At 36.6% G+C, this 19,856-nt stretch overlaps 1 protein-coding gene across 1 annotated transcript in view; it reads right to left on the minus strand.

Moving 5' to 3' along the window:
- LOC127447745 (GRIP and coiled-coil domain-containing protein 2) overlaps positions 1 to 17,656 on the minus strand; it is a 42,227-nt gene extending 24,571 nt beyond the window's left edge. Inside the window, exons 1-12 of the mRNA XM_051709780.1 lie at positions 17,502 to 17,656; positions 16,798 to 16,854; positions 16,585 to 16,669; positions 16,427 to 16,494; positions 14,995 to 15,099; positions 8,492 to 10,453; positions 7,370 to 7,433; positions 7,114 to 7,214; positions 6,919 to 7,017; positions 6,668 to 6,787; positions 2,052 to 2,216; positions 1,794 to 1,898 (exon numbers count right to left, since the gene is read on the minus strand). Coding sequence (XP_051565740.1) covers positions 1,794 to 1,898; positions 2,052 to 2,216; positions 6,668 to 6,787; positions 6,919 to 7,017; positions 7,114 to 7,214; positions 7,370 to 7,433; positions 8,492 to 10,453; positions 14,995 to 15,099; positions 16,427 to 16,494; positions 16,585 to 16,669; positions 16,798 to 16,854; positions 17,502 to 17,507 — 2,937 coding nt within the window. The 5' untranslated portion in view covers positions 17,508 to 17,656. The remainder of the gene's footprint in view (positions 1 to 1,793; positions 1,899 to 2,051; positions 2,217 to 6,667; positions 6,788 to 6,918; positions 7,018 to 7,113; positions 7,215 to 7,369; positions 7,434 to 8,491; positions 10,454 to 14,994; positions 15,100 to 16,426; positions 16,495 to 16,584; positions 16,670 to 16,797; positions 16,855 to 17,501) is intronic.
- Between the last annotated feature and the right edge of the window lie 2,200 nt (positions 17,657 to 19,856).

The following is a 19,856-nucleotide window of genomic DNA, read 5'->3' on the forward strand; positions in this document are numbered from 1 at the left end:
TTCATTCTGATTGCATGGTCCCATAGTTACAGTAATTTTTAGGTTTGGCATTGGAATAGCGCTATTATTGTTTATCTGGTGTTCTCGGATTGACTTCACATTCTGATCAAGAGTTACAGCCATTTAAAGGAATATTCCGGTTTCAATACAAGTTAAGCTGAATCAACAGCATGTGTGGTATTATGCTGATTACCACAAAAATTATTTTGACTCGTCCCTCCTTTAAAAAAAAGAAGAAGCAAAAATCAAGGTTACAGTGAAGCACTTACAATTCAAAATTTTGCCATAAATGTGTTGACTGAGCTTAACTTGTATTGAAGTGGAATATTCCTTTAAGTGAAAGTGGCCAAAATAATAATAAATGTGAAACCCTAAAGCTTGAAGCTTGAAGCCCTAAAAAAGCATTTGGAGTAAAGTAAAACATTTGGATATATTACAGAAATGAGAATTTAGGGGGGAACTGTGCTTAATTTTCATGAAAATAACGTAAAAATACACAACTTACACCGCTGCACGGCGAAGCAGGGCAGAAGCAGTGCGTATTTTCTTCACCGCTCATGTTAATGAATTACTGTATTTACATCGGAAGCAATATCAGAGTGGCAGAAGTGTAGTGTGAGAAGTGTAGCGCGAGTTTCGACGCAAAGTCTATTTTTGCTGTGCTGCTCACGCCAAATTAAAGTGCACTGCTGATGGATATCATGAAGATGAGTTGACACAGATATTGCACAGAATAAGCATGTATTTGTAGTCTAGCATGTTTTTGTATTAATTAGCTCATAGGAAAACATAACTAATTTAATGACAAAAACAAAATGAAATTATTTCAATTGTATAGCTTACGCAGACATGCAGTTTTATCATTTAAAACTATGGTATACTACATATTATAGGCTTAAACAAAATAAAACTGCCTATTATATACTATTATTATAAAGAGCAGGTCTAAAGGGTTAACAGCAATACACATACACAGCCAGTGCTAACAGGTAAACAAATGCATGCGACTCCACGTGTGGTCGGTAAATTCAGAACTTACATCAGTCTTGTATTGACGATTGATGACAACTTATAAGGATTAATTCAAGAGTTTTGTCTGGTGTTTGAACAAACAGATATCGCATCTCAATGGTTGTGCATAATTGCTTCTTTCTGACTATATTATTAAGATATATTATTAAGAGCCAAACTGAGAAATCAAACCTTCCTGTGTTGTTCAGGCTCATCATCCTCCCCCTCCCCTTCCTCTGAATGATGTTTGAAATGAGCAGCGCTTCAAGTGTTGGCTGTCACTACATGAAATTATTCTACAAGACTATATTACATTACACCAGCATCTTGTAAATACGATTTAATGACGATCAAGCTTGTAATATTTATCAATAGCTCACTCCTGATAACCATTTTATAACTTTATTTTCTGTATTGAGAGCAGCAGAAACGCTGTTGTTGTAAAAGCACAAGCAGCGAAAGTTGTCGTGACGCACTGCTTCTGCTCAGCTTACGCACTGCTTTGGCGTGCAATGTTCCTAAAATTGGGCTTAATTTTTTCTTAGCAAAAAATACATTTTGTATTTTTTCCTTTTAATTTTGTGGTGATTCACCTGAATAAAATAACCTAAACAAGTTAAGCCAATGGATTCATTCAGCCTCCAGGGGAAGTAAAACTTTGACAGCTGCATGGAAGTGGTATCTCTACTGCTATATCAGGTTGCAAGTAGAGGACTTGTACTAGAACATGGAGAAATGCCAAATAACAAACAGATTTCAGAGGTTCTTGTTTTGGAACATGCCTTTCTGAGCTGCTCGAGTTCTTGAGCGGTTTGTTGTAGCTGATGTTTGTATTTGCCGAGCTGAGCTTGAAGCTCCTCCATCTCCCTCACAACACACTGATGCTCCTGCAGTGAAGTAAACACAAACACATCCATAAAAAAAAAAAAACAAGAGAAAACATCATGCTTTTACAATGCCAGTGCTGTTAAAACTCAGGTGCATGAAACATCATAACCCAGCAGCGTTTAGTGCAAGAGGTCAGAGATGTCCGTCTGTACCTTAAACTTCTGCTCTCTTAAAAGCTTCTCTGCCTCAAGCTCTTTCTCCAGCCCACATTTAACCCTCTGCATGTCCACTATCTGTGACTCCAGCTGTGTGACGTTACTCTGCAGCGTCTCAATACGAGCCATCAGATCCTCTCGCTCAGACGACAACAGCTCATGCTGGCAGTCACACAAAACAAGCACTCAATTCATATTCAAAGAATACTGGTGAAATTCTTCTTGAATACTAATAACCCAAAATGCCACTCGCAGGTATAGTTAATCACATTTACTATGGACTCATATGGCAAGCCCTTTTGACATTTGACCACGTGCAGGGATAAAATAATTCATAATTCAGGTTTCACAAGTTACAATGCTAATTCTTGTTATCAGTAATGATGTTTGCAATAGTAAAAACATTAATTCTTGCCATCTAAAATGAAATTTTCACTCACAGAAATACACATTCATGATATCAAAAATGGAATTTCAACTAGTAAAAACATTAATACTGATATCTGTAACTGCATTTTCACTAGCAGAATTTCACATTGATCTGCCATTCACTTCTGTTCAAAACGCAATTACAGAATTAAATGATTTTTTTTACATGAAATTAATTGAAATTACAGTTTCACATAACAGCTATGAACTTATTAGTAAAAATTCTAATTTTTGATCTCAATAATTACATTACTAGTGCAAATGCTAATTTTGTTTTTACTAATTGCAATGTAAATATTTTAGAAATAAATAAATTGAAGAGTATTTAAAGATATCTTAAAAGGCTTTCTTATCAGTTACAACAACATTACAGATATCTGAAATTAACTTGGCCACTAGTAAAAAAAGCATTTTATTTTTACTAGTAAGAGGTACAAAGCTGATAAGTGTATTTGGAGTTTCAACCAGTAAGAAATTCATTATAGATATCTGAAACTGTGTTTTGAACAGGAGTGAATGACAGATCATTGTGAAATTCTACTAGTGAAAATGCAATTAAAGATATCAAAACTATGACTTTTACTACTTGAAATTCTATTTTTAATATAAAAAGTGATGACGTCTTTTTTGATACCAAGAATTAACACTTTTACAAGTGCAAACCTAATTAATGATTTTAATAATTAACACTTTAAAGCTGCACTACGGAAGATTATTTGGTTAAAAATGAACATCATGACATTATTTATTGAGTACATAAACAAACAGTGTTCGAAACAACGTGCTTACCTTACCCGATTCACAATGGTAAGCCTAAAAACATTATTTGCATGTTAAGCTGTCGGGTCGGATTTGGCGCAAAATCACAGATTTATGTCGTTCATCCTTACGTCATGTCCATAAACACAGGATAGAACACCGGCTGCCACGTGTTCCAGCTGGGGAAACTACACTGTTCAGTTCAGTCAGTCACTGTCACACAGTTCAGGACAGCATTTCTGCAGTCTGGATTGATGTTCATCTGTAAACTGTTTGGCAAAGTTCTTTACTTGCTATAATGCTTGGATATGCTGTCTGGTAGGGTTGTTGAAGCTTATATTGCTTGTCACGCTCGTATAAATTGACCAATACTTGTGTGTTAACCAATCGCGATGTATCTACATTGTCCGTTGAAGTTACTATAACATGTTCACTAATATTCATGACATCTGGGTATTTTATAATATTGCTGTATATACAGCTGAAGTCAGAAGTTCACATACACTTTAGCCAAATACATTTAAACTCAGTTTTACACAATTCCTGACATACAATCATAGAAAACATTCCCTGTCTCAGTTAGGATCACTATTTTATTTTAAGAATGTGAAATATCAGAATAATAGTAGAGAGTAGGATTTATTTCAGCTTTTATTTCTTTCATCACATTCTCAGTGGGTCAGAAGTTTACATACACTTTGTTAGTATTTGGTAGCATTGCCTTTAAATTGTTTAACTTGGGTCAAACATTTTGGGTAGCCTTCCACAAGCTTCTCACAATAAGTTTCTGGAATTTTGGCCCATTTCTCCAGACAGAACTGGTGTAACTGAGTCAGGTTTGTAGGCCTCCTTGCTCGCACACACTTTTTCAATTCAGATCACAAATGTTCTATCGGATTGAGGTCAGGGCTTTGTGATGGCCACTCCAATACCTTGACTGTTGTCCTTAAGCCATTTTGCCACAACTTTGGAGGTATGCTTGGGGTCATTGTCCATTTGGAAGACCCATTTGCGACCGAGCTTTAACTTCCTGGTTGATGTCTTGAGATGCTGCTTCAATATATCCACATAAATGTCCCTCCTCATGATGCCATCTATTTTGTGAAGTGCACCAGTCCCTCCTGCAGCAAATCACCCCCAAAACATGATGCTGCCACCCCCATGCTTCACAGTTGGGATGGTGTTCTTCAGCTTGCAAGCCTCACCCTTTTTTCCTCCAAACATAACGATGGTCATTATGGCCAGACAGTTCAGTTTTTTTGTTTCATCAGGCCAGAGGAAATTTCTCCAAAAAGTAAGATCTTTGCCCCCATGTGCACTTGCAAACGGTAGTCTGGCTTTTTCTTATGGCGGTTTTGGAGCAGTGGGTTCTTCCTTGCTGAGCAGCCTTTCAGGTTATGTCAATATAGGACTTGTTTTACTGTGGATATAGATACTTGTTCACCTGTTTCCTCCAGCATCTTCACAAGGTCCTTTGCTGTTGTTCTGGGATTGAATTGCACTTTTCGTACCAAACTATGTTAATCTCTAGGAGACAGAATGTGTCTCCTTCCTGAGCAGTATCATGGCTGCGTGGTCCCATGGTGTTTATACTTGCGTACTATTGTTTGTACAGATGAACATGGTACCTTCAGGTGTTTGGAAATTGCACCCAAGGATGAACCAGACTTGTGGAGGTCCACAATTTTTTTCTGAGGTCTTGACTGATTTCTTTTGATTCTCCCATGATGTCAAGCAAAGAGGCACTGAATTTGAAGGTAGGCCTTAAAATACATCCACAGGTACACCTCCAATTCAATACACCTCCAATCAGAAGCTAATTGGCTAATTGTCTAAAGGCTTGACATCATTTTCTGGAATTTTCCAAGCTGCTTAAAGGCACAGTTAACTTAAAAAACGTAAAGTGTATGTAAACTTCTGACCCACAGGAATTGTGATATAGTCAATTAAAAGTGAAACAATCTGTCTGTAAACAATTGATGAAAAATTACTCATGTCATGTACAAAGTAGATGTCCTAAACATCTTGCCAAAACTATAGTTTGCTAATATGAAATCTGTGGAGTGGTTAAAAATGAGTTTTAATTATTTCAACCTAAGTGTATGTAAACTTCTGACTTCAACTTTCCAGGTTCCCTAAGAGTGTGTATGCCGCTGTTCTCTCATTTCTTTTGCCCCAGTCACAAAAACACACAAGCTACTACTTATTTTCCTTTTAGCAGAGAGTCTGTCTGTTTACACTGAATTATCATCTCAAGTTGTTTAAAATTTACTGATTTCATAGCACAGTAATGTACATATTTATTTGTTTAGTGTGTAACCATCTCTCTATTATAACTTTACTGCTAAAAAAATGAATTAAACATATTATTGTAATTTTTATATTGCAAATTTATGCATATAATTTTTTATGTTTAATAAAGTATATTTCATCCCCATCATTATTAATACTGTTATTGTGTGTAGTGCATAGACGTACTATTGTTGTACTACAGTTTTACTTCCATTATCAACTGAGTCTGTACAAGATAATAAAAAATAAAATAAGTCTTCAGTTGTACTTGTATCAACCATGTCACGAGTTTATGTGTAGTACAATACAAACATTAATAGTAGATAAAACACTTGAATGATCATATTAAAGTATGCTGGTAACTGGTTGTGGTTTGTTATCAATGTAAAAGCGCTTTGAGTGTAGTGTCAAAAAAGCACTATAAGTGAAAAATGTATTAATTTATTCAAAATATGCAAATAAAAGTGTTGTTTATCTTTATCAAAGCAGGTCATATTTCAGTTTTAAATGTTTAATAGAATAACATAATATCAACATTGAAAATACAACAAATGACTCCAGTTCTAAATATCTCCCAGTCATGATCATACACAGGCGATGTCCAGGTAAGCTCAAACCAAGAGATTCATCCGTGCAAAAGGACAGTGCCGAAACACGACTGGCGTAAAGTGTTCTTTGCTTGTAATTTTAAGTTGCAATCACTGATGTCGCTTGAGAGCACAAAGATCTGTAGTACAGCTTTAACTAGTGAATACTGAATTATAGATATCTATAATTCATATCTTGCATGTGATTAAATGTCACAAGGCGATCTTCCACTAACATTTGACAACCACAAAGTGTCACATTACTTTTTCTTCATTCTCTTTTGTTTTATCATTTGAATCAAAAACATCATTGTGTAAAATGTTTTGTTGTGTGCATAAGCAGCTTTCTTTGAAATAAATGACACTTTAATATTTCCTTATCTAATACAACGACATTCTTACATTTTTTAAAATGTGGCTCAAGTGTTCAAATACTTTATGAGGCCTCTGTATAATTAACAGGAGAGCTGACTTTATGGCTGTCATGTGAGTTTTTGTGTCTAATGAGTACAATGAATGTAATGTTGTCATGAGGTAGTGGAGTACCTGTTGAATTGCATTTTGCAGACGTTTGGTTAAATCTTCGTTATGTTTCTCCACCTGTTCTAGTTTCTCTTTCTCTTTATCCAGCAACTCTGTCTGCTTGTCATAATCCACCATCAAATTCTGAAAATGATTTTGCATTCATTATAATGAGAATCATTGATAACAATGAGTTCTGAGTGCAATAACTTCATTTAAAAAAGACATTGTTTGTAATTTCCCCATGCTGTAGTCAAAGTCCTCTAACTCAACACCTTATAGTCTTCAGCACCATGGATGATATCCTTCATGGATCTGGATAATTTGTCTCGATCAGCCTTCAGCATGTCCACTTCCTCTCTCAGAGTGACAACCTGGAAATCCAAACAGAACTCGTATGGACAGCACAAGCTCTAGAAGATATAAAGGTAACTGTATATCTAGCCTTAATGATTTAACACACGCCAAACCTCTTTCTTGCTGTTTTCCAGCTCTTTTTTAGCTTTCAAAGCAACAGCTTTGATTTTATTCATGCGTTCATCTTTATCTTTGCTTTCCTTCTCCAGGATTTCTAGACAACACAAGATTCCGGTAAAAGAACATGAAACATGGAAAACATTCAGGCATTCAGTTACAGTTACAATTTTGATGTGACATCAAAATTGTAACTGTAACTGAAAGTTCACTCATGAGAAACTGCATGGTACAGCTGGAATATGAGCATACCTATTTTATCAGAGAAGTCTTTCATATTTTCATTTTCTTTAGACACTGGTGACTCTTTGCTCATCTGAAAATAGAAAGTCAGAAACATGAGAGGTCACTGTTCCATGTTGTTGAGTAATTTTTCTGTTAATTTACTTGTTCACTTTGTTTTTATATTTGGGGTATTTTCCAACTTCGGGCACTGTGGACATCTAGAAAGTAAAGTCTTCGTAAGACATTTTTTCACACTCTCAATAATTTTGAATTTGTTTACTTGCAGTGTCCAACAGTGTATGTGCATGCATCACAGGAGATTCATTAGATTTTTTGCCATTTTTTCTGAAAGCTAATGATTAATGTGTCCTAAATAAAACACAATTAAATAATATTTTCACATTTTGTGTAATATGGCAAAAAACAGCTTGATTGCAAATGACGGTCATTAAAAAATATTCTGCTCACAAGTTATATGTGCAGAAGACGACGATGAAGAAGACGATGAAGAAGGAGGAGTAAGAGTAAGAAAAAGACAAGTGAGAAGAAGATGAAGATGAGAAGGAAGAGGAGGAGGAAGAAGAAAAGAATGAGATGAAAAATGAGGAGTAAGAAGAAAAGAATGAGAAGAATGAGGAGTAAGATGAAGAAGAAGAATGACAAGCAGTAAGAAGAATGAGAATAATGAGTAAGAAGAATGAGGAGTAAGAAAAAGAAGAATGAGTAAAAAGACGAAGAATGAGTAAAAAGACGAAGAATGATGAGTAAGAAGAAAAAGAAGAATGAGGAGTAAGAAGAAAAAGAAGAATGAGGAGTAAGAAGAAGAAGAATGAGAAGAAGAAGAAAGAGAAGAAGAAGAAGAGAAGAAGAATGAGGAGTAAGAAGAAGAAGAATGAGAAGAAGAATGAGTAAGAAGAAGAAGAATGAGGAGTAAGGAGAAGAAGGAGGAGGAGTAAGAAGAAGAAGAATGACAAGTAAGAGTAAGATGATAATGAAGAAGAATTAGTAAGAAGAAGAAGAAGAAAAAAAAAAAAACTGTTAGTTTTAATAAAAATCAACCTTTGGGACTTGAAATTGCCTGAAGTTGAAGAAAACCTAGAATGTTGACATCTGATCAGACATCTCAAAAAGACCAAGGGCACACATTACCTGCAAGTGTCCAATTTCATCCTTTAGCTGTGATATGAGTGTGTCTCTATCAGCAAGTCTCTGCTGCAGTTCCTTCATCTCATTAGCTTGTGTGTCAATTTCTTCTGACCTACGTTTTTCTTCCTGTTGTTTTTCTTCTAGACTCCTGCTTAAGTCAGCCACCTGATTGATAAGGCTCTGGTTTTCAACACGGAGCTTTTCATTCATGACCTGCATTTCACTCAGGTCCTTCTGCAATCCCTCAGTATCTAAAACCACATCATCCAAATTGGTCTTCAGCAGGTGCTTCTCTCGGCTGAGGTCATCAATGTGTGCCTGCAGCTCAGCGCTTCGCTCCTCACCTGACTGCCTCACACTCTCCAATTCCATGGTATACTGCTCTACTCTTTCATCAAACTGTCGGGTTAAGATTGCTTTTTCCTCCTGAGCTTTAGTCAAGAGATGGTTGATTAAAGTCAAGATATCGGCTGTCCCATGAGCCTCAGTCTCAGAGAAATTCTGCTTGAGTATTTCAGAAAGTTGTTCTCGACAAGCATCCATATTGTTCTGTACGGTGTCCCTCTCTTCCGACAAGGACAAGATTTGGAATTTGAGAAGTCTGTTGTTCTCTTGGCACGCTTCCTCTCTGGTTTGAAGAGAAGAGACCTCTTCTTTAAGGGTCTTTATTTGCTCATCCTTTTCTGCAGTTATCAACAACAGTGCATTGTCCACATGTTCACTTTTGGATTCCTCATGTGTCTTATCTACGAATTTGAGTATCTCCATAAACTCTAGGATGAGAGCCTCCTTGTGTTGCAGGTGCACCAGGATTTCTTCATTTTCCTTCTTTAGGTCCTCAAAAGACATCTTTTGCTCTACTGGTTCCACTGTTTCTTCAGCTTTTAGAAGTTGTTCCAACAAACTGTCCCTCTGCTGGTAGACGTTTTGAAGTTTCTCCTGCAGAGCCTCAACAGAGACTGCAGTTTGTTCCTTCATGGTTTTATACTGCTTTATGAACTGTTCTGTTATGTCTTGTAGATCCATTTCCTCATTTGTTTGTATGTTCTTGGTATGCTTAAACACTTCAGCTGGAGGTCTGCATCTGTTTTGCAGGTCGTCGACATGAGGAATTTCTTCTTCTGTTTGTGTTTCAGCACTGGAGGTAAGGCAGGCTTCTGATTCATTTGGTTCTTCAAAGGTCTGGACTTCCTGATGATGTTGTTCTTTAGATATACTGTATCTCTTTCCACTCTTGTCCACAAACGTATCACCATCATCTTTGTTCATTTGAAGCTCATTAATTCTGAACTCTAGTTCATCCTTTTCCAATGAGAACTCATCTCTCACCTGCTTCAGCTCTGACTCCAGCTCCAATTTCACATTTCTAAGAAACGTAAGCTCCTCCTGAAGCATGACGTTATGAGACTGTAGATCTTCCAGTGCCAGCTTTAGCATACCAGCTTCATCGCTAGAGTCATCTGATGCTGGGAAGTCAGATATGTTTGAACTTCCTGAATCTTTCTGAGCCCCCGCTCTACTAGCGTCCTCTTCTTCCTCTTGAACGTCCTGGAGGAAGCCCTCCTTCAACGACAGCTGCTCTGAAAGCTCTTCATTAAGCAAAAGTAGTCGCTCTCTCTCCCTCTCGAAGTCTGCTGCATTCAACTCCAGCTGCTCCTCCAGGTCTCGGACATCGTCTTCATACTGTTTGCTCAGCCTTTCCATTTCCTGCTGCAGATTCTCAATCTCCTGTTGGGATTCTGTGAGACTGCTCTGGTGAGAATCTTTGAGAGCTTCGATCTCAGCTGTCAATTGATGTTTGGCTTCTTCTAGTTCTTTTTGAAATTGAGATATCTTGGACTGATATTCATGACATGTGGCCTCAAAGGTAGCAGTGAGTTCAGTTGTGTGTTTCTGCATTTCTGCACACTCCTTATTTTTTGTATCCAGTTGTCCCTTAAGAGCTGCTAAACTTTCGATTGTGTCCTGTAAATACATTTTAAATTATTTTACGTTCAGTCATGAAACTATACATGGTGCAAGCTGATAGGTCCTTTGACATGTAATCTGTTAGCCAATCAACTAGCGTACACCTTGTTTGTCTAGCATTTAAACTGCCTGAGTTGTATGCAGATTAACTGGTTTCACTGCAGCAGTTTTTACCCTTAAACCATCCTCCTCCCCAGCACCACTTGTCTAGATCTGCTTCAGGGGGATTGCATGTATGTCCAATAGTGTAGCAGTCTTAAAGTCGAGTTATGTAAAATTCATCCAAAGGGCTTTAAGTTTGCTAATTCATGAATGACTGATTTACTGGTATTGCTTAATCGGAAACAAATTATGAAGTTAATCAATGTTGTTTTTTTTCACTGAAAGGTTTATGTGTTCTTAGGAAAAAGGTCATTTTCATAAAAGTCAGGTCGGGGCATATTGTCATAAGTGTATAAATATTTGCTAGCTAAAACAATGTTTTAATATTTTAGTATGTTACGTTTTGCAGTTTTGTTGCTTTATTAATTGTTTTTTGCTTCATAATTTCTTTACTTTTTACATTTCGCTAAAAAGTAGGGCTACAAATAACAATTAATTGATACATTTTCAATGATTTCTTCAGTTGATCAAATACGTAAGTAAAATTGTATTTCCTATTTGTATTAACATTTACTTATTAATAATATGAATGATTAAAAAAAGGTTTAAAATATAAATAAAAATATAGAGGCAAGCAGCAATACCAGGGTCAAGCCCATTATTGGCAGCATGAGCAACCAAAGCAGCATTATGACATGTTTTAAGTTAAAATCCGATGAACGCTGTAGGAGTTAGAAAAAGTAAGCTTTCAATGATTAAAAAAACATCTATATTAAAAATATCTAAAAATAGCTATTTTTCACAATTCTTGTCCAGTAGGTGGCACTGTTCCGAAACTGCTCAGGTACCATCAGGGCACGATGGCTATCACATGTAACATGTTTTGTTCTAATAGGCCAAAGCATTGCCAAGATACAGCCTTGAGACCTGTTTGGTGTGCTTGGAATGAAATTCACTGTTCAAGATACGTGACTGTGCTCACGGTCAATGATGGCAAGTCTGACAAAGACACTGCTTGCAAATTTTGATGTCAGTCTGACCAATGGCTCCATAGTTAGAGCCACTTTCAAGTTATTTCCTGTTATAGCGCCACCAAGCAGCCAAGCCCCGCAACTTTTTCTGTGTGTTCTCAGATTGAGCCCTTATATAAGTGTGTCAAATTTGGTGAAAATATCTTATTCCGTTTAAGAGCTATAACCATTTACATTAAAGTGGAGACAACTTTTCATTTTGTCTGCCTGTTTGTGTCACTTACAATCGAAATTTTGCAATGTTACTTATTACCTCAAAGAACTTGCTTAGAGCGATTTTACTGGTGGTAGTTTGGTTCCGATCGGACAAATGGCCTAGAAGCAATTTGCTAAAGTATTTTTGGAACTTTTTCAAAATGGCAACAGGTCATAAGTCAAACTATTGCAAATGTGGTATCGTTGCGCTTGGTAAGTCCTCATGAACGTAGCGAGACCAGTCTTGTGAAAATAGACCAACACCATCAAAAGTAATAAGCTCACAAAGTTATATAATTACATTTTTTTGGCCACTAGGTGGCACCGGACCCAAACTTCTCAGGCACCTTCAGGGCATGGTGCTGATAACACATACAAAGTTTCATAATGATACACCAATGCGTTCATAAAGTACAGCATTTTACAACAAAATTCAAAATGGCTGACACCAAAAATGGCCGACATGGGAAAATTGGGTATCGTATGTCGAATCTAAAGAGACCAGATTTGTGATTTTTGGCCAAAGCATTCAAGAGTTAAAAGCAAAAATAGCAGTCTTTTGACCAGTAGAGGGCACTGCGCCGAATCGCTGCATGTCACCTCAGGGCATGATGCCCATGACACATACCAACTTTTGTCAAAATCCATCTGTTCTGGAGATACAGTTTCAAGTCCAATTTTGCATGTTCTTCGTAAAATTCGTTGAAGCATCATTCGAAAACGGTTTGGTCTATCAACTTGAATTCCATAACTTTTTGTAAGCAAATTTGCTGTGTTATTAGTTTAGACTGTCCTCTATCTGTGTGCAAAATGTCATAACTTTCCCATGAACGGTTCTATGGGCTGCCATAGACTTCCATGGCAGAATAATAATATATATATAGCTGCAAGCAGCAATTAAGGGGCCAAGCACATCAACCATTATTAGGCAAAACAATGGCAAAAAATAAGTAATTACAGCAATTTGGTCATTATTTTAGGCAAAATGGTTGAAAAACCATGAATATTATCAATTGCAATGGGACATAAAAGCTTATTACTTCTGACCAACAGGTGGCGCTGTCATCAAATTGATATGGTGTGGTCAAGGTGCAGCCCTGATGACACAAAGTTTCATATCAATATGCCAAAGCATTGCCGAGAAAGAACCTGAAAACCATTCTGGCACCGTGCCATCAAATTCACTGTTGTGTTAAATGAAAACGGTTTGGTCTATCAACACGAAATCCGTAACTTTTTGGTCTGAATCGATTTTGGTTAAAATCTGACAAATGCTCTAGGAGTTCGAAAAATTAGGTTTTTAAAGGATTTCAAAATGGCAGACAGGAAGATCATGGCATAATTGGTATCCTCGTTCTCAGCATGACAAATGGAATCTACCAAGACTGATCTCATGACAATAGCACAAAGTAATCAAAAGTTATTATCATTTTATGAAAATTTTGTATAACTTTTGACCAGAAGGAGGCGCTGTCCCAAAACTTTTTAAGTACCTTCAGGGCATTGTGCCAATGACACATAATGAGTTTCTTAGCGATATGTCAATGCGTTTGAAAAATAAAGCATTTTACGATGGCCAAAATGGCCGACATAGGAAAATTTCGACTCGGCATTACGCACAGAATATAACGACCAAATTTTCATACCTCGTGAACACTAGGACGCACTGTGCCGAAACTGTGCAGGAACCCTCAGGTCATGGTTGTCATAACACACACCAAGTTTGGTGTGAATATGCTAAAGCATTGCGGAGATATAGTCTCACGTCCAATTTGGCGTGCTCTACGTCGAATTTGTTCACACATTATTCGAGAACCATTTGATTAATCAATTTGAATTTCATAACTTTTTGTCAGCCTGGTCTGAAGATGATCTGATTTAATTTTCATGCAAATCGGATGAAAGGTCTAAATTCTTCTAGTTCTTTTTGAAATTTAGATATCTTGGACTGATATTCATGACATGTGGCCTCAAAGTTAGTAGTGAGTTCAGTCATGTGTTTCTGCATTCAAATTTTCAAGACGGAAAACGCCAACATAGGGTGCAATTGATCTGTCACGACCCAGAATCAGAGGAAAAGGGTACTGTGATTTTAGCACTTACAGTTCAAAAGTTATTAGCATAAACGTGTGAAAATTTGGGCAGTTTGTGCCGCTAGAGGGTTTGAGTTAGAGACTCCAAATTTGCTCCAGTTAATGTTCAGACTGTCCTTCTCGCATACGGTTCTATGGGCTGCTATAGACTCAATGGTGGAAGAAGAATAAAAAGAACACTAACGATTACAACAGGTGCCTATGCACTTTCAGTGCTTGGCCCCTAATAACACTAACAAACACAATAGGGGTCTTCACCCTTTCAAGGCTTGACCCCTAAATATAACTAACAATATATAACAATATAAATTGCATATGGTTATTAAACTGTCCACAGTAGCCTACAGTATGCAGTCATGTCTACAAGCAGCAGGATATTATAAATAAATGAGGTTAAGTCTCAATGGGGACTCCCTTGTGGTAAAGACAAGCGGTTTTGCAAAATCATGACTTAGATTCATTACATTTTTACATTATGAAATACAGACAATATCCGTAATTTCTCACAACTGTAAAGGAACGTAACTGATTGAGCTTCTCCGTGTGCGGCGCACGTATCAGACAAATCGATAATAAAATTTGTTGATTATTTTCATTATCGATTAGTGTTGTTGCAGCACAACTGAAAATTCTCTAATATTTAATGCAGAGGTTTAAGTTAGTGATGTTCACATGAAACCTACGCCACTGTTTCAATGTCAGGTTCCACTGGGACAACATTTCCCACATTTGGGGCAAGTTGTCACAAAAAGTCAACATATGTTTAATGAACTGCATCTTTGATCACAGCTTTTTTGTAGTCAAGACGTGAAGGTATGATGCTAAGCAAAAACTGGCCTTAAAAAATAAACCTACCCTAAGAAATTTTCACTGAATTAAAAAGTTTGACGAGTTAGCCCTGTTCTTCCCGATTTTATAGGTTGTTTATTGTATTTAGTATTTAGAGTGGTTATGATTAGTGATTGAGCTTGAGCCACATAGAGGTATGCACTAACAGTGATTTTCCATTGTTAAAAATATGTTACTCACATTGATCTCAATGAAATAAGCAACTAGGAAACCTTACATCCTCAACAGCAAAATAGAAATGTTAAACACTTTACAGATGTGAAGTCACCTGTGCTTGTTTCTTGAGTTCCTCATGTTCTTTGCGCAGTAACATCAGACTTTGTTGAGTCTCAGCTTTCTCCAGCAGTACGGCATCCATTCTCTCAGTCAGCTCCTGTTCAAATATAGACCACAATACTGTTTCTCTCTGGATATAAACCGAAATATGTGCTCAACACAATCACTGATACAAATTAGTTCAGATGCAAACAGGAAGAATATCAAATAAATATCCATCATAAAACAATTGATAATAATATTAATAACTGTATAATTGAAAAGCAGAGCGTTTATTTTTTTGTTGTTGTTGATATCTTTACAGATTTGCTTGTATTGTATGTTGATATAATTTTGTAAGTAACAGCCATAATTGTTTTAGATTGAGAAATTATTTAAAAGAACTGACTACACTCAAGTGCTTAACATAAAAGTGGCACTCTGTGTTTTTATGTGGTAAGGAAAAAAGCTCTCATAAAAGGTAGAAAATACCCCTCGAAGATCAATTCCAGGTGGCAAATCAAAAAAATTATAAAAAATTGGATGGCATGTCATTTTCTACAGTTATATACAGATAAAACTGAGGTTGTTTATAATTGGTCATGATTTAAAAAAAAAAAAAAAAAAGTCAGATTGAGTCAGGACAGGTTCCAAATATTCAGCAGGTGATGAGAAATCTTGGTGTCTATTTTTATACAAATTTAAATTTTGAATATCACATCAGGAAGTTAGTTCAGTCTTGTTTTTATCAGTTAAGGAACGTTCCGTGGTGAGACTTGTTTTGAGTTTTAAGGATGCAGAGAAGCTTGTACGTACATGCTTTTTACTTTAAATCAACTCACCTTTGTACGGCTACAATCTACATGAACTAGGTCTTTTAATCATATTACTACAGTTTCAGCTTCTTTGCATTGGTTACCATTTTCATTTTAGGGTTGATTTTAAGATTGTATTCATTTTAAGGCATTACACGGTTTGGCGCCAGATTATTCAGCAGAACTTTCAAGACCTTACGAAACAGTTAGACCTCTTAGATCTTCTTGTCGTGAACTGTTGCATGCTTCTAGATCCACATGCAAAACTAAAGGTGACAGAGCGTTTGGGGATATTAAATCTGCTGAATCTGTTAATGTTTTTAAGTCTCATAAAAATAACTCATTTGTATAGACTTGCTTTTATTACTATGTGAACGTGTTGTGTTTTACTGTGTGTGTTTTGATTTTATGTTTTGTGAAGCACTTTGTGCTAAATCGCTAAAGGTGCTATAAAAATTAAGTTGTTATTACATATTGTCTGTTCAGAGACGTTTATTTCTGTTAGCGTGCTTGTTTTTGATGCCATGCCAGCTTCTATGGCCATTTACATGGCAAAATTGAGGCCAAAATAAAAACCAAAATGTGCATTTCTGACACTGCTTCACTGGTCATTGAGGTGTTCCTACAAACCTGGATAATGGAGTCATCTGAAGGAGCTTGTGGAGGAAGTTTTAACACTTCAACTTCCTTCTCCAAATCTGTTCAAAACAGAGAAAAACATTTGTAAATAATTATCTTTAATAATAATAACAATAACAATAATAATAATAATAATAATATTAACTTACCTGCACATTTTGATTTCATCTTCTGCATTGCCACCATCTGTTTCTTAGCAAATTTGATCAGGTCTTCTTTGGACAGTGTATCCAACTTTTAAGAGATAGAAGAGGAAAACATCAACAATAATCATTAACATTATATTTTTCTTTGCAAGATATTTATTCATTTAATGATTTAGTCCAGATTTAGCCTTGAATCAGACAGAAAGAAGAAATTACCTTGGATTTGCCTGTGGCCTGTCCTAATGGTGACATCACAGACTCAGGGTTTGTTTCCTGTTGCAAATGTGAGACAATAACATTATAATCGTACAGTTAACAAAGCTCTTAATCCTTCAACAATGTAAATACCTCATACACCAATGCACACACTGCACTACAATGTATATTGTATCTCTTAAGTTTCATTTTGGTCCTCTGACATGTCTTGTAATCCAGTAGTGATGACAAAATAAGCAAACTCGTGTGAAAGCACTTAATACACTAACAAAAAAAGTACCAAAGCGTACCATGGTTCTACCATGTTTGCTTGTCTGTTTGTTTTAGGACATGTATCATGCAAATACCATGGTTCTGTGGACGTGCGTTATGGCAATAAAAAACTAATACCACAAATGAAAACAAACGAGTGCCAATACTTTAGAAAGAATACAAATTTACGATAGTACTTCTTGAAGAATCATGTAAATAAATACCATTGTATATGAATATGATAATCATTAAATACCATTACATTACCATATATGCTTTCAAACTGTTAAAAGCAACATACAGATCATTGACTAAAGACATAAATCGGATTATTTTGACTCATTTTCACGCATTAACACATTTGGTAATTGAAGGCTTAAATAAATGTATATACAATTTCTGAGTCAACTCAACCACTTTGTGTTTTAAGAGGAAAAACACCAGCTACTAACCTCCATTGTGGTATGCGATTACAAACAGCAGCGGCTCAAAACGTAATCAGCTGAAAATTGATAAATTATTGTAAATGAAATCCACTGTATGTAGTTACAGTTTAAATGTCTAAACGTATGCAGACATCACTGTGATTACTTCCGCCTTCGTTACTTCCTCACTAACGCGTCGGCCGGATCTACACAAGCCCCGCCCTTGAACACATCCCTGTTTGCTGTGGTTGGTGTGTGTGGGTGTGTGTGTGAACGACGTCTCAACTGTCCAATAGCAGACTAGATATTATTGGCTCCGACTGTCCGGATTGGTCAGTCGGAGGATGCGGGAAACGTAGGAGGCGGGACTATACGGTACCGGGCTGCAGTGTCGATATCGGTAATAACAAAAACCAAGGCCCTCCAGAAAATTTGATTCTGGGGCGTCATTAAAAGAGTATAATATTGTAGCCAACGCTATTCCTAGTGGTATAAAAAATCATTTGAAAGGAGAGCAAACCTATAATCCTATTTCTCTGAATAACACTTCTATTTCAATAAAAGGAATTCTTATTACTGATGACAAATTCAATAACCACTTTGTTCACAATCATATCAACAGAAAATCTATTCCAGCATCTTCTTTTCAATGAATGAAGCTATACAGTGTTTCGTTTTCAGCGCTGATGGGTTTTCGAGCAGGGGGATCATCAAACTGGATCCCCGGGCAGTCATGGGCCCCTGGGCACTGGCCCCATTGGCCCGGTCGGTAATCCATCCCTGGTTATATCCCACTTAAAATAATAAATTACTGGAAATTTTACCCATCTTTTAATTTATAAATACACTACTGGTTGTTGGAAGTGTATTGTGCTGTAGAAAATATGTAAGTACAAATTTGTATAATGTTTTTATTGTGTGAAAATAATTGTAAATGTTCATTATTTTTACTCATTTTGATTGTCAATACTTTGCACATTAAAAAAAGTTTTAACTGTAAAATTGCATCGTCCATAACTGCTGTAAAATATGAAATTTTTATATATATATAATATTTTGTAATTATGATGCTGATATTAAGTCATCCTAAACTTATTATATAATGTTGAATACTTTCATTTATACTCAAATAAATATATGCTTCACTATCTGATTATAATAAATCACTTATGTTGAAAAGCTTTCCTTGACACCATCATAGCGAAAATACACCGAATGCTCGGGTAGGTGGGGTGTGGCTCCTGAACTTGATGAACTCTGGGATACACTTAGTCTGAAAGTGCACAGAAGCGGTATTTGCACTAGTGTGGATTTAGTTTGGGTTAAGTGCACTGAGCGTTGGCATGTTTCAGACATGGGACAGTCTTGAACACTTACTTCCTGTCATGTGCACGTGCACTCAAGTGGTCAAGACCGCAAATGTGGGTATTGGGACAGGGCCCAACTCAAGTACTAGTGATGGGAAGTTCGATTCATTTCCACGAACCGGTTCTTTCGGAAAGTTAGTTTCCATGAACTGGTTCAAAAACCGATTCAGTGGTTCTTTTACGTCATCATGTAATGACGTCTCTAGCATGTGATTCTAACATCGTGGAGTCATGGTTTTCACGCTCAAACATTTAAATAAAGCCATATGTGAACGCACATTGCTGATTATTACATTTTAAGTTATAATTGGCGTTTATTGTCATCAGTGTTTCATTCTGTGATCCTGCATGTCGAATACGACTGATATTGATTACATCTTGGATAAGTTTCCTACATTAAAGTTTTGCACCTAAAGCAACCAATACAGACACTGTGCACAAATGTGGAAATGTTGTACGTGTCTTTAAAACTAGTTATACGAATATTTCCTGTATGTTTTGTTTGTCATTAAAGAAACGTACAGTTCGCCACAGGCTCATTCATGTCCTCAGTACATGCATGCCCATAGTATCAGCAGCTCACTCATCAGACTCCTCAGTAATCCTCGGCAAACTTAAACAGTTTGTGGGACAGGCTCATTCGGTTCTTTTTGAGTCGGACACGACTGAAGAGCTGACTTTCGATTCTGCCTGTAGGTTTGAGTTGTTCATTTCAAATGGGTTCCTTGGTTCAGTAACCGGTCTAGTAACTCGTAAGAGCCGTCTGACTGTATTAGTAAAATCATTGAGTAAAAATGCCTACTTGTCTCAAAACCTTCATTTGCAAATATTTGTAAATAATTCAAAAATAACACAGAAACAAACATCTGTAGGTTTCTAAATGTTTTATTCGGCTATTGCCATAAACATCTCAAAACATAGCAAGACAGTGGGACCAGCTCATTCGGTTCTGAGTCGGACAGTTCAACGTACTGGGTAGCCAGTTTACTTCAGCTGTGCGTCTTGTGTCATCAAC

The sequence above is a fragment of the Myxocyprinus asiaticus genome, chromosome 11, assembly GCF_019703515.2.
Source record: "Myxocyprinus asiaticus isolate MX2 ecotype Aquarium Trade chromosome 11, UBuf_Myxa_2, whole genome shotgun sequence".
NCBI classification, from domain to species: domain Eukaryota; kingdom Metazoa; phylum Chordata; class Actinopteri; order Cypriniformes; family Catostomidae; genus Myxocyprinus; species Myxocyprinus asiaticus.